Raw genomic sequence first — 20,673 nt, 5'->3', positions numbered from 1 at the left:
TTTTTTTTTAAGCCCATATGAATTTGTCTTCATTGCAAACATTTAAAATGTTCATGTTGTAACACATTTCAAGCAATAATTAGCTTGAAAGCTAACTTGAGATAGAATCTTTTCTATTCTAAAATAGAAAAAGCAATTATCCTGTGGTATCAGAAAATGGATACATCTATGAATAGATCAATGTCTAGACATGAATCAATGTCCAGTGTATCTCCAAAGGTAAATCAATGATTTAGAACTATGCAGTATGTGACACAGTACTTCCTGTTGAGCCACAATCATTTTGTAAATTGTTTATGTTCACTGAACAGTAATCTTAACACGTTGAATGTACTGTAAAGCAGATGGAGAATGTTCCCTCCTGTACGTGGGTGAAATCAAAACAAATGAGTTTTGTTCTTTGTTCTTCAAACATGCAATTTTTTGACAATGTATAAAAATCATCACTTTCAAAGAGCAACTGAGTCTGTATTGTGTGTGTGTGTGTGTGTGTGTGTGTGTGCCCGCGCACGCACGCACGCCGCACGTGTATGTCTTTATTTGTCTGTTTCTGTGTCTGTGTCCGTGACTGTGTCTGTGTGTATGTGTGTGTGTGTGTGTCTTTATTTGTCTGTGTGTGTGTCTGTGTGTGTGTATGAGTGTGTATGAGAACACAAGCTGACAGCGGTCCCCCTCAGTAGCGATGCTCCCCTCGTGTCATGTGAGAGGAGAACTCGTAGCGGTCCTGGCTGCGGTGACCACAGAGGTTGCACTCGAAGGGGTCTCGGAAGCCGTGACAGCCCATGTGGATGGTGTACATGACGTGGTCTAGGAAGAGGATGCGGCAGTGTTCACAGCGGTACGCCCTCACCTGTTCCCCCTCTCCGCTCACCACCTTGTACCCCTCTGAGGCCATCTCCATGGACGCCCGGATGGCCTCGAACTGACGCTGCTGCTCCTCCTTCACCAGGGGCAGGACGCCATTGCGGCCCCCAGAGTTAATGTGATTGGTCAGATAGATGAGGCCGGAGGCCACGGCGCCCGCCCGCTCCTCGTTGTTGCTCTCTGTGTCAGTGGAGTCCTGGCCGCTGTGGCTGGGGGAGCCGTCCTTCTCGCTGGAGGCCGACTTGGACTTGGAGAGCAGCAGCAGGTTCTCAGCTGCACTGTCCTTGGCCGTCGCCACCGGGTGGCCCTCGGACAGGGGCTTGTGAAGGGGGTACATGGTGCTCATGACCACGTCCGTGGAGGAGGCCGGGGAGGTCTGCACCAGTGGCCGAAGGGACTCGGCCCCAAGGTAGCTGATAGCGCTGTTGATGGCCTGGTCGATGACATGCGGCTGCATAAGTTCTCCCGAGCTTCCCTCGAAGGAGAGGTCAGAGAGGCGCTTCTCACCTGAGGGTTACAGGGAGAACAACATCAACACCAACAAAAACACAACATTCTCAGGCTCCTGATGTTTCACATCAGTGCACTATTTAATTCAAATGTAATTGTAGTTCTAGTTGTGAATTTATTGATCACAATTTTACCCCATGTATTGATTGGTGATTATATACATATATTTTGTATATTCCATTCCTTCCATTGTTCTCCTTACTCAATGGTGAATAGTTCGATTATTTCTATTTTCTATTTCAATGTTTTGACAGTTTTTTCTTTATTTAAATTAAAGAAAATGTCACCTTCAAGTGAATTTGCAATATCAGATGTTAGTGTCAAGTTAAACCATTGACAATAGTATTGCCAAGCTTTAATAAAACAAACAATAAAGAGATTCTAGTCACAATTTTGGAACAGAATCTAGGGTGATGAGGATGCTGAATATGCGCTGTATTATTTCATAGCATATTCTGCATAACCACGGTGGCCAGACATACAGACTGTACATATTATGCACTCCAGAGTTATGTTTTACAGTTATAGAAAAACTTGTTGGTATATAAAAGAAGCAGACTCGAACCCTTACCCACAAACTTCTGTGGCATAGTGCTCTTACGTTTGGCTACATTATTAGCTAGTCTGTCTAGCACCAAGGCTCTGTCAGATCCCATTTGGCTTAAGTCTTCCCTCTGCTCATTCTGGTTGCTTTCTTCCTTTACTACTGGAAAGCAAAACAGAAAAGTAGGTTTCAAAGTCAAAGTATTAGAATCTGATCTGTTCAAATGAGACAGGATCATTCTAACAATGGCTACAGCACCCCTGACTGTCCTTGTCTCACAGGGAAGAACAAAGAAAATGATATCTTTATTGAAAAACATGGTAAACGGTTGGAACTAACTTACAATCTTACATCATCCTTGTTTGCAAGGAGGCAAACCTCTGCAGTCTCACCCTCTATCCTAATGATGTTGCCTTAATACATTCCAGGTTCATATCAAAATGTATTTTTCTATGTATATGTTCAAACAATAACATCACATGTTTATTCAACTTCTTCTCTAGGTTCTAGGTTCAATAACTAATTATTAGAATTAAGCATAGCTGTTCATTCATTTTACAAAGCATGAACTGAACACAAATACAAGGAAAATGTATATTGCTTCCTGAATTGATAGAGATACATGTATGTAAGTATGACTTTCAAATTCTATATTGGACCTAACAGAAAATACTTTTTTCTCTCTCTCTCTCTCTCTCTCTCTCTTTCTCTCTCTTTCCCTTATATATATATATAATTTCCTTTTACCACATTTCTCTACAGAAATAATCTGGTATTTCCTTTTTTCCCCCTTTTTAAAAAATGCCATAAATTGATAAAACCTGCATTTCGTAATGGTGACATTGTTGCATTTTGATGTTACCACCATAGAGAGTCCTGAGTGTTAATGTTACCACCATAGAGAGTCCTGAGTGTAACGTGGGTCAGAGATGTGCACCGTGTGAGGCACTGACCTGTGTAGATGCTGTTCTGCAGCCCCATGACCTGGAGGTAGTTGTGGCAACGCTCCTTGTGTTCCTCCAGAGAGCTGCGCTGTTTGTAGCTCCTCCCACAGTAATCACACTTGTGGGGTTTTCCAACTGCGGTGAAGTCATATTGATGTGACAGTGAGCAGTAATCATATTGATGTGACAGTGAGCAGTAATCATATTGACGTGACAGTGAGCAGGGAAAACAAGTGACATATTCAAACATCTGTAAATCATCCATACAGCATTTGTTGTATTTCAGGTATAATAGCCAGTGCTTTTGACTTTTCATTTGAGCTACCCAAGTGTTTTACTTTACATGATGAATGTGATAGGTTCATGTCTTGGATTGGTTTGCCAATGACCGAGATGATTCCCTATCCACTCACACCAGGGGAGGGGACATCCATTGCACGTTGCACAGGGCAGGTGTGCCTCGTCTACACTTCAACCAAGTCACTTGGTTCCTAGATACTCACCAGAGTGGGTTCGCAGGTGACCACTGAGGGCATCTCTCCTGCGACAGGCATAGTTGCACAGATGACACTTGAAGGGCTTTTCCCCTGAGTGGAGCTTAATGTGACGCAGCAAGTTGCCCTTCTGAGTGAAAGAGGCACCACACTGGTTACACCGGAACGGACGCTCTCCTGAGAACAAGAAGCAGAACACCGCAGGCCGTTAGTGCCATCATAGAAGAGCAGCTGCAACACATCTCAAATCTGACCTATAAACAAGATTTAGAAATCATGACTGTAGAAAATTGGATTTTAGATCAAATGATGACTATGAGGCAAAAGACAGAATTGTTAGTTTTCATTTGAGGGTGTTTTTGTTTTCATACAGTACAGATCTATTTGACCATTTAGAAATAAAAACACTTTATGTATAGTATTTGGTCCCATATACATTGCATTGTAAAAAGGATACTAAAGCTATTTGCTTCAGCCTACACCTAAAGTAGTTTTTTTTATTTTCTATTTCATTTAATGCCTTACTGATATGTATCTTTCTATGACTGAAATAAACTTCTACTACTATACAATAACTGTTTCAAGTCTGTGACTATATGAACACTTTTCATGCATTCTCAGTGTTTTTTCGTCATGTCTTGCCATGAATGAAGTCAGGGATGTTTATTTTTAATATAAGTGATCATAGAAGGTGTTTATGAACACTTCTGAATCCATTCTGATGCTGTCACAATTATGAAAAAACATGACTGAATCATAGATAACGATGAGAGAGAGAAGGTAACAGAGGCTAAACCAAAATATGCTAACCTCTCATCAGTAGTGAGACTAACTAATTCATAAGCATGTTTTTATAGCCTTTTTGACTTTCCCTTTTTATTTCTAATGATAAAATAGATATGTATGAAAATACTCTCAAATGAAAGCTGACATTATGTACTTTTGCCACATAGTTTGCCACAAAAAAAGATTGTGTTGTTCTTTGATTTTTAATTGGGCTGGTGCATCAAATGACTCCTGAGGGGATTAATAAAGCATTATCTTATCTTCACCCAAATTATAAAATCACATATTTGTTTCCATATATTCAATTCACACGTTGATTCTGGACACTTTCGCTAACCACATGTGTACCCCAAAACCAATGGACGTAAGTGGTATAAGGAACCAAATATGTGATTTTGTAATTGGACTCCCTAACTGTCCATATTAATATGGAGGTGACCGTAACCGAGGGGTGTCTTTGTAATGTTACATTTTGTAAATAATGACATTTATGTCACCTTTTCCAACAGAAAATTACTTAATTTGTAAGAACACAAAATGTAGGCTATACACAAGTAGAAGAACATAAATAAATTATCCTCTCTAAAATCTACTGATTTTGTGTTAGGTGGATGTACTAAATAAATACATGTATTTCTTTTGACATCCTTAAGATGCAGCAAATTGAAGATGACATGTCACATGACTATCAACCATTAGGAGTGTCTTACTATCAGCTTAGCTCAACAAGAATAGCCTCTCCTCTGACAATAATAGGCCACGGATTTGGCCATTGTCTGAATGTTGCCATACGAATGCAAGAACTAAAGAACCCCCCTCAATAGTACCACTGCAATGTGAATGTGGGGGTCACTGTACTACAACAGTCCCAAAGACTAAAACATCCTCCATGATGGAGGAACTTGGAGCACAGCCCAATCAAACAGCCGAGGAGGGCTTCAGAGCAGAGTGACATTTCTCCCTGCTCTCCCTGCCTCTCTGAGCCGACTGGCGCTCTGATCGAACAAGAGCCTTTCAGGCTCAGGCTGCCAGTTCTGTAATGCACCACTGCCTAGGTCAATTTGATCTGAAAATCTAATTTTTTCCTCTTCTTCGTCTCTAAAATAAGAGCGGCACATCACAATGCAAATTCAACCTCATTTGAATAAAGCGAAGGAAACACTTTGTGTTGAGAGCCAGTCTTCCTGATCAGCGGTTCTGGAATAAACCAATATCCAGCCTCTCTGCGAGTGTTGTGGCATTCTGTGTGAACGTTTTAATGTGTTTTTTTTTTTTTACTCAAAGGCCCCCTATAAAATAAGAGTCACCAGTGAAGCAGCAAAAATATATAAAAAAGGAAACTCATTAAAAATGCATTTCAGGAGCAGAGACTCACCACAGAATATTTCTATTTAAATAGGAGGCACTTCATTATATCTTTTATTATAAGTTCTTTTGCATTTACATTAGTCTAGTGTTCCTTTCTTCCATTTTGGGTTTCATTAGTTTCTAAAGCATGGCAGTTAAGTGCCTCTTTGAAAAGTGTTCCCCCCCACTGGTTTGGATTCATTACAAAGAATATCAATTTTGATATTTGAAAAACTTAGTCTGATAATTGTCATTTGGTGGAGATTCCATTTAATTGTTGCAGATATCCCGATTTTCAATTGTTATATAAGGGCATGTTTAGGGTTTGAATTCATCTTTTAAAAAAAACAACAAAAAAACCAACAACAACACAACAGTTCCAGAGCTGTTTGTCTCTTGTGATGATTGAAGATCTCCCAGAGAATGATAACTGGCTAGTGGCTTTCTCAAAATATATTTTACCCAACACATACAGAGATAACATCAAACACAACATTCTAGTCCAGTATTCTGACCACTGTGTCGTAACTATAGGAAATCATGCTTCTGGAAACCATAATGAATGTTATTCACTGGTTAAATCAAAGTTAGCTTTTTAAATGAAAACCCCAAAATTGAAAAAGGTTTTCACTGACAAAAATGACTGATCCAACCCAATGACAGCTCCTCCTAATCACTAAACAACGTGGTCTGCACCTGTAATGCTGCTTACAGTACAAGACCAGATATCTCCCTGCCAATTAGTTAGTTCCACTTAAACTAGCATCTGCTTCACTTCAAGAAATTACATGGCACTAGTTAGCACTGACTGTTGCTTATTTCAAATAATGCAAACAATTGATAGCTAGATGAGACATAATGATACAGAACAGTACTTTGTTGGTGCTTGTTTCTATGAATGCCAAATAAACTACAAACTGATTGGTACAGTAGGTAAACTAGCATGTTCTTACCATTTAATCATTTTAGAAGAAAACACCTAAATGGTGGACAGTAGAATAATGCAAACTTGTTGTGTATGTCCTGTGTACTCTATGCTCCATGGACAGCTGTGGCTGGAATGGGACATTGCGGGGAGACCTACTGTATTCCAGCCTAGCATATAACCTGAACTCTCCTGTTGTAACTGCCACCACAGCAGCTAGACACCCTCTCAGCTTCTTCTCCACCCTACATAGCAGATCCCTCTCTACGGCTACCAGTGAGTAGCGTGGGTGCAAAGGAAGGGGCGATGGGTATCGCAAGATGGCTTACCAGTGTGGCTTCGCTTGTGCACCATCAGCACATTGGGGCCAATGCAAACTATCCCACAGATATCACACTTGAGCTTCCCGTTGGGCAGGCGGATACCCCCGGGCGCAGAGTAGGCCTTGCTGTCGGGGCCGGCGGCGTGCGAGCCGTTCACTTTGGCCCCAGAGGAGTCAAACACACGCAAGTCTTCCGCACATTCCTCCTCCTCCTCCTCGCCATTCATCATCTCACAGGCGAGCCCATTCTCCTCGTCACTGCGAGCCTCAACTTTAATGTTACAGGCTGGAAAAGAGGGGCAGTGGGCCACTGTTTAGAAACGGAGCATGTTCGTATGTGGTCTACACCTGACTGTGTGTTCTAGACATATATGTTCTATTCTATTTTGCATCAAATAGGACCTCTGCCAGTCTTCCTGGTCTGCTGTGCATTGATACCTACCGGTCTCAGATCCTACCCGGAGATTAGATGGAGAGAAGATAAATCTTTTTTTATTTTTTGTATTAAAAATACATATATTTGTATTTTACAATGCAGCATTATTGGACAAAGGTTTGGAGATGGAGGTATCAATAAGCACTTTAAGTCACGTATAGGGCAAGAGAAGAGGAAGGTAGGCAGAGGTGGTATTTGATGCAAGTTTTATTGAAAAAGTATATATTTCAATACTCAATGAAACTTCCCCTGAGGATATCATGCCTAAGGAGAGTTGGAGGTACAAGGATTTTTAAAGGAGCATTAAGTGGGATTTTAAAAAGATTTTAAAAAGCTCCCATGATAAATCAGTAGCAGGAGGAGAAGGAGATTCGGTGGGAGAAACGTAATTTCTCATACATTTAACTAAAATCACATTTTAAAATATGATGTCTAGGTCGAGCCTAGACTGGCCTCTACGTACTTATTATACGTTTTGGTTATTTAGAAAGATTTGCTGCTATTTTTTTTTTAAACGTAGCAGACATTTAAAAATGTTGTTGGCCACAGAGGGCAGCGAAGTGCAGTACTACATTCTGTAGATTGCAGGGTGCAGGGGGCTTTTTGCCCGGCTCGCAAACCTTTCAGGGAAGTGTCCCTCCATGACTTTATTAATTAATTAACTTTTAATTAATTTAGTATACACAAATCCATTAAGTCATGTTTTGTCATTTAGATAAGCCCTGCCTGTCTATCACCTCCTTTAAAGTCCTTCCTAAATATTTGGTATTGCACTACTATTGCACTACATTGTACTACTAATAAAACACATTGATAAATAACATCACCCCTAATCATTATTAAATGATTATTCATGCTCAAATTGTTACAATGAGCGTTGTCTCTGAATCAGACAGTAACAATGGTCCAATTCTAGGAGGAGTGATAAAACAAACATCTCTTGACCTTAATCATCCTTCACACTTACTAAGCATCCCTTAGAGGACCATGCAAACCAAGCAAAACGTAGAAACCAATTTGAAGCATGCACTGTGTTGTCTTAGTGTTCAAGACCAAACGTTTCTCCCGTTTACATTTCTTTATTTTGAAATGTTGCATTCATACAGCATCTCTCACCATCACACTTCTGTGAAACGAATGACAGCAAGACAAACAGGAAACAGAGACACAGGAAGCAGTGTGAAACTAGGGACGCAGCGGTGTAAAGCAGACCAACAAACTATGGTAAACACACACACGCACGCACACACACACACACAGAAAATGACAACAAGTGATGGATCATATCTTAAAACAAGTTACTCTCTTACATTATTTAAAGATGCCTGCCATTTAAGAAGCAGGTGTTTACAGTAAATTAATGTGTTACATGATTTAACCACGCTTGATTACTGTATGTACGGAGCTCTTATCAAAATGTGATTATCTAAATATAATGCTCAAGTTCCTAAAGGAAACTGAATGGGGCGAGGGGGGGGGGGGGGGGGGTCCAGTCCTTTCGAGTAGGAGAGAACTAACTGACTGGCACTTAATTGTTTTCACTTGTTGCTTTTTGGAATAGACTAGTACTGTGGAGCTTGCAAAGTCCACAACTACTACCATGTGGTTGCATGTCACAGTGGTAGCCTGATTTCCCCATACCTCTACCTCTGTTTGTACAACCGAAGAGGAAGAAGTGGAAATAATGAAATATAGGAATCTAAGGAAAAAGGGGAAGCTTCAGAAACAGAGCCTGTCTAACCGAAACACCAAGAATTATGGAGAAGTGACAGAAAGGGAAGCACAGACAAGGAATTATAAAACTGTGTAACTGAAACAACCTTTTTGCAGGGAGCTTGTTTTCACTGACACACCACGGGAACAACCTCCTGATGATTCACCCAGTGAGAGGGGAGAGGCAAATGTGTGAACTGTGAATATTGTTGTTTTTGCAACTTAAAACGGAATACCTTACAGTCTAGAGAGCAACTACATTAGTAGGTCTACTCCTAGTGCAACACCTCCACTTCAGTGCATAATGGTCATTTTTTTTGTCGGTTGTCTAAAAGACTCCCATTTTGTTTGCCAGTTTCCACTAGTCTTTGCAAACGGACACACACATCCTTCCGCTGAGCAGGTGAGATAAGGAGAACTCAAACCACACGCAGTGCTCTAAGAGTATACTACACAACAACACAGACTAAAGGAAGCTAAAGGCCGTGCCGTCACTATAGATGACAAAGACACTGAATATTCACAACAGAGAGCACACTGGGGCACTGGTAACCGTGGAGATACTGCTCTCATTAACTACAGGTGAGTTCATTTCACTAAACATGTCAAAGGTTAGGCAGAGTCATATGCATTATCTGAATAAACCCAAAGTCTCCATTGAGTTTTCCCCCTGGGCCCTCTCTAGTCCGAAGGCGACAGTAATCGCTGAGGTAGACAGCGCTGACCTCTGTAAGGCAGAGGGAACCATGGAGGGAACTACTCTTGCTGCACTGCGGCTTCTCAGGGATATGGGGAAGTTGTGACTAAATTGGGGATGGGAGGAAGAGTTTTTACTTTATATCATGTTTGTCACAGTCACACATCCTAATTTACTGTTTTTGGGAAGCAAGTGTCAAATCACTCAGATAGGGAGAAACAAAGACACATATAACAATAAAACAAAAGGAGAGAACACTATGTTTACAGGCCTCGCCAGACCTCTGAATCATGTCATCGTGTGAAATTCAACCGAGGATAGAATACAATTATAGAACTATGAAGGAAATAGAACAAAACAAAAAGCACAGAAAACAGAAAAAGCTATCAAACAAAAGATTCTAGATTGACTAGCTGACAAAAATGATAACACATCTAACTTGGCTTCATATAGTGTGGAAGTAAAAAAGAGCCTGTTGGAGGTTCCTGTAAAAGGCCTGCTGCTGTCACTGCCTGAAAATAGCCCTGCGCTCTAGGCCGTGGAACCACATGCATGTCAAGCGACGCAGACGCCACACGGAACACGTGCAGTGTCGATAAGGAACACGAAAAAGGTGTACTTTCACCCCCTCTCTTTTTAAACTCTGCCTTGTTCTTTTGGGAACTCAAACGCTTAGCACTCAAGTCTCTGAAATAGCAATCATTGTAGTAAATAGCCCTTTATGATTCATTCCCACTGAAAGGGAAAGAGAAATTGTGTCACAAGGAAGAGACAATAATGATTTTTACTGTCCACCTGACTGATGAGCATGTTTAATGACAAGAACAATATTTTCATGCCATTGAATGCGATAGCTATAGTGTTACGGTATGCCTTTAGCCCTGAGCCGATGGGAGTGATTATTGCGCCTGCTGAATGTTACGTTGAAGGGGATGAACCTAATTAGCATTGGAAAGTGGAAAAACGTTGAGCTGCTTGAGCTTCCGATACTTTGAGCCTCCCTGTCCCACATACACAGTCCAGGTTGGGCCCTGCAATTCAGGGCCCTGTACCACATGATCCTGAGAGATAATTATAACTCCCTGAGACCTAGCGATGCACTGCATAGATATAACAGTCACTACCCCTCAAACTGATGATTAGATCTGCAGGGAGTGCAGAGCAACAAATACACATAGACACATAGACACACTTAATTAACTTTCACACAAAAATGAACATATCACCAGTACAGACATGTAAAAGTACGCACAAACATATAGAACATGCACACAAGCATACATGTACACTCACGCACACGCACACACATGCACACACACACACACACACACACACACACACACACACACACACACACACACACACACACACACACACACACATCTCCTTCTTCTGACCTTTTTCAGTATTTCAAAATACTACAAGGGCAGATAAAGAGATAAATAACCCCTCAAAAAGTACAAATATAGTAAAGTTTCACTTCATATATCATTGAATCAAATCTTATGCAAAGTATACACATTTACAAAAGCCATGTCGAAATTATTAAATAATGTTCAACTACCGGGGGACTATTAACACTACACTTTCAGTAGTTTTGATATTATCAACATTTCAGCAAACATATATATATATATATATATTCGCATCAACCATTTGTTTGAAAAACATTCTTACATTTACGTTGGTACATATATTTTTTTTTTTTTACTTTACATTTATAATGTAAATAATTTAGCAAACACAAGTGACTCATAGTAAGCTCAGCCAGAAAAGGACAGACCCTACTGGTCTGAAAGCATTCCTGGGTTTCTTATCCTTTTCTCAAGCCACATAAATGCAAGCAACGTTTGACATCACGTTAGATGGCTGAATGTGAAGCACATATACATGGTTCATACAGAACCTTCGTACTGCTGGAGGTGTGGAAAAAGACATAGATTCCATGGCCCACATTATGACACTGGTTGTAAATCTACCAGCAGAATCAGTGGGGGGTTGGAAATTCATGTATTTGAAGTGAAAAAGCTTGACAGTTGAAGTGAAAGTGGGAGTGCGTGTGCATTGTCTGTGCGTGGTGCGATGCACTGTGCTGCTGATCTCCGAGCCGAGCTCCGCTCCTAAAGACCTGAGCTCCTGGAGTGTTGAAACTGCCTGGCGGCTGCTTCTTCTTAGGAAACTCTTGCACATCCTATTTCAGTTTCCTCTGATATCTTCAAAATGGCGGCTTCAAAATGCAAAATGTTACCTTTGCAGCTATTTGGATCTGATAATCCCTAATCTATATGCCAGAGTCTACTGTAAAAAATGAGAATGTACAAGGAAGGCCTACAGGTTAATTAGTCTAACATATTCGACAGCCAGGCAGGCCCCTCTTATGAGACACATATTAACTACTGCATAATAAACAAATAACTGTGTTACCTAATCTTAATAATAAACAAATAACTATTACCTAATCTTCATATTAAACAAGTAACTATATTACCTTATCTTCAGAGGTGGCAACTGAGTCATATGATTCCCCAATTGCAAGCGTTGAAAAAGACTGAAATGACGAACTACCTCTGGAAGATGTGCTCACTCAGTAAAGCCAAGAACTATTTTGAGTTGTAGTAATGAAGATTTAGCATCTTACCAAGATGACATGAAGGGTGAGCTTTACTAATGTCCCCACAACCCCAGCCAGATACTCTTCTTCTCCTCTATAAACATACTGGACTTCACCCCTGCTTCTGTGACCACATCCAGATACAGCCTAAGATTGAGAATGACAGGAAATAAGAGCTAATGTTTATTAAGACAGAGCAAAGAGCTCTGAATGGAACGACTGACTGACAACAAGCCCCCTTCCCTCAACGTTCTCACACTTAACACTTACTTCATGTGTTTTCCCCCAGAAATAAACTAAGTCATTCCTACACAGAGGCCACACATACAACAACAACAACAACAACAACAACAACAAACGTTTCTACAGTACATGGCTCATCTTGCTGACTAGGGGGCGTTTTCTAAATGGAATCATGAAGCAAAACAATTCCTAAGATCCATACTGACTGAGTATCCATCCTTGTCTTCATGGCCAGAACGTTCCAGTGATACACGGGTAATGACTTGTATGCTTACAGTAATCCTGATCATCTCCATGGTATTCCCTGAGTGGTTCTCTAACTATTCTGCCAATTACCTAAATGCGTCTTGCTGTTTACATTTTGAAGGAATTTGCATTAACCAATTTCTCCCACTGGATCTCCATAGCATTAAGTTGTAATAAGGACATTATTTCATAATTGGGCAACTGCAAGCTATTTAAATAACTGTGGTTTAATTGTGAACAAGTGATTATGTGAATTCGTGAATTGTGTCTGGCAATTTGAAATTATTTGTTTTGAAATGCATACATCTTTTGCATACATATTTTGTAATCTATTTTCTGTTTTTGGTAAGGAGTTTTTTAAGTTGAGCACAAAGCAATGGTTGGTTTGTATTATTATAATTAATATTATTAGTAACTGACTAGTACAAGTAGTGGTAGTAGTAAATTCTCTCAAAACTGTAAACACAACCATTAAGATATATTTCCACTTCTGCACAATAGCCTAAATCCACTGCAAAATGCATTATTGCTTTAATTTCAGATGAATCCCCATTTAATGACAACAACAGCTACCAATGCCACCAACAGCTATATTAAGTATATTAAGCCTATATATTAATATTAAGCCTTTTCCATAAGGGTTGTTAACATAAAATACTACAGTGCAGTTAGAATATTTTAAGGGTTTATATACTGTGATATGCAATTACAGTTGTGTAAATATAATTACATGTACAATAAAACATGCATATTATTGTATTTGTTTACGTACATATTCTGACATTTTGCTTACAGTACAGGATTGAGTGTAAGCATAGCAGTGCAGTGTGTATATGTTTAGGCAATCTATTTCTTTATTTTGATTTACATGGACATACTGTATGAATCACTGAAGATTTAGTCATTAAATCACAATTTGCCTATTGTGATGTGATGAAGATATTGGGAACATGTTGTGTAAATGCAGAATCTATATGTACTGTACATAATTTCACACGCACGTTGTGCCTTTATGTTGGGTTTTGTGTGAAGTGTTTTGTAAGAATGTGTTTTTGGTTTTGTCGTTTGAAAACAATGAGAGCGCACACTCAGTTATAGTTGGAACTATGTTCCAAAAATGTTGCCAAATCTATTAAAGAAAAACTGTAATATAATCTAGAATATACTGCAAATATTAGACCTTGTGAGGGAATTGGTGAAGCTGTAAAGTTCTGATGGGTATATTAATACTAGTGTAGATGCCGTGTGCTGACTGGCTGTACTGCTTTGGGATAGCAAACTGAGCACATTGAAAGTCATAAGGACCTATAAGGAACCTCCCTTACTGCCACTCACCCATGCTTCTGTCCTCTCTGTTGTTCTGGGTGGAGCTGGCAGACAGGTCTTCTGGTACCGGCATGGCCTCCTCTGTCTCATCAGATCCATCATTGGGAGGGGGGCTGTCCCTGCCTGGGGAGTCACCATCAAATCCTTATCAAAAAACCTGAATATCATTTCTCATATAATACAAGCAACAGAATCCTCCATCTATAAACACATTCACTGCACTGTGACTGTGCCATTCGGCCTATGCCGTGAGATGCATGCAATGGAACTCTGCTCCACTATAAGACAATTCTCTCTGCTTTGAGATCTAAACATGGTGGCCCCTTACCTGACATCTGGGACATTTCCTGGATCTCCTCGGTCTCCATTCGATGCAGGTACTCTAATGGGAAGTGTGAGGGAGGGGGGGGGGGGGGAGTTTATTACATTATTTAAATGTAATCAACACCAGACTGAAGAAACACATTATAAAAAGTCAACGCCGACTAAAGGGGTGACCTCTCTCTCTACGACTCTGTCACCCCAGCAACATCACTCTTGTCACACTGGCAGACACCACTGTTCCCCACATTACATTACAAAGAATTACAGACGTTTTCATTACTAGTGGGACAGACAGGCTAGGCTGGGAGAGTGGCTTGGTCCGCATGACAGGCCTCGGTGGTGCAGAGGGCTGGGAATGGGCTTTCAGACCACATTTGTTATTTATTGTTAATTTCCTGCCACGTAACCATCCAAAAATGCAAACTGACTGCCGCAAAATTAAGCAGAAAATTAATTGGCCCCAGGTCACTGAGTATGCGGGTGTTTGCTGTGCCCAGCTGATCGGTGCTCGTGTTCCCTCTAATTTACTGAGCATGCATCGCTGAGCCCCAACACAGAAGCGTGTGAGCCACAATCAGAAACAAAGAGAGAGAGACAGAGAGAGGGGACCAGAGAGAGAGAGAGAGAGACGGTGCAAGTAAGATAGAGATCGAGATAGAGAGAGGGGAGGGCACCAAGACACCAAGACCAAGGGAGTGTGCAAGAGAAAGTGAGAGAGCGAGAAAAAGAGAGAGCGTGAGAGAGAGAGAGAGAGAGAGAGAGAGAGAGAGACACACACACACACAGAAAGACAGAGAGAGAAAAAGAGAGAAAAAGAGAGAAGGAGCAGGCTGAGGGGGGGCACAGAAGTTTTTCTGCACAAGAGGAGGCAATTTAGTGAAGACTGCATCCCCTGGCCAGGTCTGCATATCTGAGGAGTCACCAGTGCGCGTGGCCCCATCAATAATGCATGGTCCTCAAGCCTGCAGCAGATGGGCACAACAGCCTCAGCCCCTGCTCCGCCACTTCAAGAAGCCCTTGGTGGAGCCTCTGCCCGGCCCAGCCAGCCACACAGGGAGAAGTGAAGCTCCCTAAAATAGCGAAACGAGCCCGAGGGAGAAGGGGAACCTAGGCCTTCCTGTTTTACTGACAGATGGCTCCACACATTTGGAACAAATAGTGGGAAACAACCAGCCCCTTCTGTCACAACGCACAATGTTCTGTGGACCAACCGACGTTAGAAGTCAGAAGTTCTACCAGCCGCCGCTGACACAGAGGACCCAAGTGGAAGGGGAGTGTTGGGGGGTGGGGGGGGCAAAGGTCATTGATGCAGATGATTTGTAGAGCGCAGAGGGTGTTGCGTGCTACTGTGCTGGAGTGGAAGGCTCTAACCCGACATTCTTAAGCATCTGGAGTTTGGAGGTTGGGGAGGGGCTGGCAATTCTCATGTGCCCTTTTTCTGGGCAGATGGTGTGAAGGGAAATACTGATGGTGTTGGTGGGGGGCTTTGACAGAAGCCATAAATGAATTCCCATATTCAACCACAACCCAGTTGTGTAGGCATATGCAGAGCAAGGTGCACAAGAACATTCAGGAAGTCTTTTTTTTTTTTTTTCATTCTTTAATCCAAAGTGAAACCATTTGTATTCTTAGATACCTGATGCGAGGCTCGAGTTATTTCGGAACTTTGAGAGATTTTTTCTTAATCACTCTTCTCTTCTTATAACTAAACAGCTTCACAGCTAAACATCGTCATGACTTTTAAATTAGGAGGATTCATTGAAAAGGCCTTGACCACCACATATACACATTTTGGTTTGCGTGACTTCACTGAGGCTACAGTAGGTAAGGTCATGGCAGTTGATCTGAGCGCTCATATAGGACAGAACGCATCAAGGCTAGAGGTCTGAGTGTTCCCATTAAGGACAGGGGGACGTGAGGTTCTGGGTTCGAGTGTGCTCACTAGAGACAAAAAGCAGGAAGAGGGCTGTGGGTTTCAACACTCTCATTCTAAACTCAAAGGACTGTATCTGTCTGTCTGTGTCTGTGTGTGTGTGTGTGTGTGTGTGTGTGTGTGTGTGTGTGTGTGTGTGTGTGTGTGTGTGTGTGTGCGTGTGTGTGTGTGTGTGTGTGTGTGTGTGTGTGTGTGTGTGTGTACGTTAGGGTGGATGGTGGGGGGTGAGGGTGAGGAGGTTTGCTCAAAGCAGGGTGCGAATATATGTCAGGGAGTAGGGTGGAGACTAAACAGTCAAACCGTTAAACAGACAAAATGGATTACACTTTTACAGACAGGAAAAATTACACAAATAATTATAGGTCTTCATATCTAGAATAGGTCTTCAAATAGCTAAATCTATCAACAGAGATGTTCTATGTAAATGATACGGAAACATCATGTTGACAATTTTGACAGGGAAAATTGTGTTAAGTATTCTTATTTTTGTTTTTGTTGTTGTTCCAACAATTGGTTACATGCACACACTGCATCAATGAGCGTACTAGTAATTTCTGTATTTGTACATTTGTAAAATTTGTTACAGAAATAAAAGTCTCCTGAAGATTTTCTTATATTAATTTGGCACGGTATATCCTAGAACTGTTTGGAGAACAGTTTTCCTCACTTATCACATAACCATAAAACAGATAAGTCACTAGATTGATTAATATGTTTTGATAGGGAGATGTAACATGACATAAATCAACAGGAGAAAAGGCCTACACCAGTGGCTCACACGTTTCGGTTCTAAGACCCATCTTAATCAGTTATTCTAAAGCTCTTGACCCATCTGATAAAGAAACGGTTTTGGTGCATTTTTCATTTTCAGATGAAATTTTGTATCTCATTGTATATCCTAATATTTGTAAGTTAAGTTAATTGTAACATGCATAGTGTGAAGTTATCAACAGACATTGAAATGTATTGTACATGTTGTATATCCATAGTCTGTAATGATTCCTATAGACTGTCCAACTAGAAATGAGCTAATAATCATATCTCCACAATTTGCCTAAATCATATTTAGTTCTTCATGGCAATCACTTGTCGCAAAACCCTATCAATTATTAAGGATGCACAATACCTGTGATCTAAGAATTTTGGAAGCACTGCTCCACCATATAATATAATCTGTGGTAATTTCACATTTTGCACATTTCTTTTTAGTAAACAGTGTACTAAATAATGCATTGCGGCTACAGTATTGTGAGGGTTTGGTAAGGGGGTAAAGAAGTTTCCTTCAGGGCCCTTATTTGCATCTGACACACTTCACTACACTGGTATTCAGACAATAATTTTAATAACTGTCTGTCTTTCTGCCCCCTCCTATTTCTACTTCTAGTGAGAAGGAAGCCTATATATGCCTTCAACAGCAGCCTTCCTCAATCCGTCATAGGTATGCAAGGAAGTGGGGTACAGTTAATTGTTACATTTTAATAAGCATTTCAATGCATTAACATTTTTTACTTATGGGAATAATTTGTTTCACAACTAGTTGTGTTCTAATTTGTTAAAAAAGTTAGGAAAGCTAAATTCTGTTTGGTACGATTAATCTGGATTTTCCACATAGGCCTTTGTAATTTAAATGTGAGTTCACAGGCATTAAATAAGATGAAGTCTGATGATATTGTCAGGTACATATTTTTAAGTAAACAAATAGGCCTACTACAAAAGATCGCATAAACTGTAAACAAAATCTAAACAACTGCTTTATGAACAATAACATCTATACTTTGTTTGAAGGTCATTTTGGTGTTGGTTACACTGTGTTTATACTATTTGAACAACATAGCAAAACATGGCATGACAAAGTGGTAAATGTAAATAGATAAGTAGGATTTATTTTATAATAGGCCTATATCTATGCATAATTAGACTCGAGTGGAGTGGGCTACACGATGTGTATAAAGAACTGTTCCCACATACGTGTGAGAAAAGTTTTGTGGAATTGTTTCCCCTTTATTTCTCTCAAAACAAATCTGTAGATCCATATGCTTAACTTTTCAAGTTTAATGTTTCCACCTCAGTTTCACAACAGTGTGAATAGTTTCATGAGTCCTGCCGACCAATATGCAACATTATTAAGACAACGGTTCAGATCATGGAAAGTGAAGATGAGTCTTTACGACACGATGTGTTATGAAATGTATCATTTTTCTTTTTATCCAACTCGCATTCACGTGATTATCTGGGCAATGTCCTGAAAGCCTATCCTGTCATGAAAATAAATATTATGCTGTTTTTAGGCTGTATCGTATTCTAAAATATATTGTATTACTCAAAAATAAGATTAATAGGCTTAGTTTTAGACCGAATTTGTAAGACGGAAAAGTGGCAGCCTGAACTTTGGCTGACTTGAATGCTATGAAGCAGAAGTTTACCTCTGACATTGGGAACACTCTGGATTCGCAGTTGCAACAGGTGACTCTGACAAAATGTGAGAGAAAGCAAATCCCCCAAAACTACACGAATGTTTTACTATGACAATATTTACATTACAAATCAATTATGCTTATATAAAGACATTATGTTTGCTGAATGTTGAGAACATTGTGCGTAATTCCCGCACTTTTCCAAAGAATACGTTTGGAAAATCTGGAAAATTATAAATTTCCTCTCGGAAAACGCGTAGAGTGCATAATTGCACCCCTGGCCCTGAAGAATATTCCATAAATATGTGCACAGTTAAGTATTATTTTTCTTTTGGATCAAATCCGTTACATGCGCCCTACAAGCGCGCCTCAGGATTGAGTGACGCGACGCGCACCTGCACCGGGAGAACGTTTTCCATTCCGGTAGCCTGAACAGTTTTTGTTCGTAAACTAACAGTAATGACGTCGGTCACTATTTACTAATCTGAATAAACTCTAGAGAGTCGCTGTGAGATGAGAGGCATCGTGAAAGTTACTCTACCTGCTATTCCTTGAGTTTGCAATATGAAGTTCTTCCAACTCTCCCCGGCTCCATGTGCAGAAGTTCGAAGCGCAGCGGCAGCCCCATGGAACTCTGCCCTGGGTCCCTCCCCTCTCCACTGCACTTCCTCGTTCCAGCCCAACATGTCTATGTTTCTGTGCTCGAGTGAGGCATTTTTCTTGCTTTTATCCAGAGGCCGAATCTGCTCGGGGAGTCGAGGCACCAGCCCTTGGCACTTACTTTGTATCGTGCCAATAAAAGCTGACACCCAGTAGACCATTACTGGCAGCCATGCATGAGATGGGTGAGGAGGCGCACAGGAGACTGGACCATTCATTGTTTATTTATTTATTTCCCAAAGAGGGACGGGGACTCCTCACTTGCATATGGGCAAGTCAACAGTCACCTGTTCTGGCATGCTAGTCAGTCAGTCCGTGGAATACAACGTTTTTGTTGCATATTCTGACAAAAGAATGTGTCATTAATAACAATATTGTAAAGTTTCATCCGATGCCATGTAAAGTTATCTCCCTTTCCTGATATCATTATATGCATTTAGCATGATTATATATCGTTTTATAATGTCACCATACAGCAAGGGTTTAAAGTGAAACACAACAAATTATTGCAAACATGCTATTTGTGCAACATTTTATAACATTAACCAGGATTAAAATTAGAATTAGACCAGAATATATCTTTCCTGAAGGACTTTCATTTCAGGCATAAAAATCATATAACAGTACATATCCAGAATACAGTTAACATACATTTACTGTACATCAACCCACTACAATAAAGTGCATTTATGAGTTCATAGATGGTATCAGATAAATGTAATAATGAATCAAAGGCTGGGAGCCTCAGAAGTCAGATTTCACCCCTTCTCATTCACTAGCCTTATACCTAGATGATGGTACAAAGCTATATCATTCACTAGCCTCATACCTAGATGATGGTACAAAGGTGAGTCCTCACTTCATTCACTAGCCTCATACCTAGATGAAGGTACAACGCTATAAGTCCTCACTTGGTGCTCATAGGTTCTGATTTCATGCTCTTACTCTTTCTATGTATTCACTCTTGGCATAGGTCATTGACTCTGCGTAGCGCAATGCCCACTATCCTGCAACTGCCTCTACTTTCTCCAGCCACCTCTGGCTCATGATGGTGAGAGATCTAAGAACTATTCTCAATCAAACGTGCCACTCAATTTCACTCAAGGGCTACTTATGGTTGCTGTGCATTGGAAACATTGGAAACCTGAAAAGTTTGTGACTAGTGATGTTACACATATTTAAATTAAACTGAGTGTACTGAGTCACTTTTCTAAGAGTCATACATTTGAATCAACACACAATAGAAAACTGATGACATGAGAATGTTCGGTCTACTGAAGAGGCAATCTGTCACATTGAATATAATGACAGATTCTACACTACCTATAGCCCAG

The 20,673-nt window shown here is 40.5% G+C and overlaps 1 protein-coding gene across 1 annotated transcript; it reads right to left on the bottom strand.

Annotated features, from left to right (window-relative positions):
- Positions 1–607: 607 nt before the first annotated feature.
- On the bottom strand, positions 608–19,553 carry ikzf1 (IKAROS family zinc finger 1 (Ikaros); the record flags this gene model as incomplete). The annotated part of the gene is given in 10 exon segments (XM_080549500.1): positions 608–1,371; positions 1,946–2,080; positions 2,872–2,997; positions 3,366–3,533; positions 6,744–7,022; positions 14,018–14,131; positions 14,337–14,390; positions 19,221–19,458; positions 19,460–19,534; positions 19,536–19,553. Coding segments are annotated over 10 exon segments (1,905 nt in total). The 3' UTR covers positions 608–673.
- Between the last annotated feature and the right edge of the window lie 1,120 nt (positions 19,554–20,673).

Source organism: Nansenia antarctica (genome assembly GCF_963989245.1).
Source record: "Nansenia antarctica genome assembly, chromosome: 1".
Taxonomy (NCBI): domain Eukaryota; kingdom Metazoa; phylum Chordata; class Actinopteri; order Argentiniformes; family Microstomatidae; genus Nansenia; species Nansenia antarctica.
This window is presented reverse-complemented; position numbering and strand designations above follow the sequence as displayed.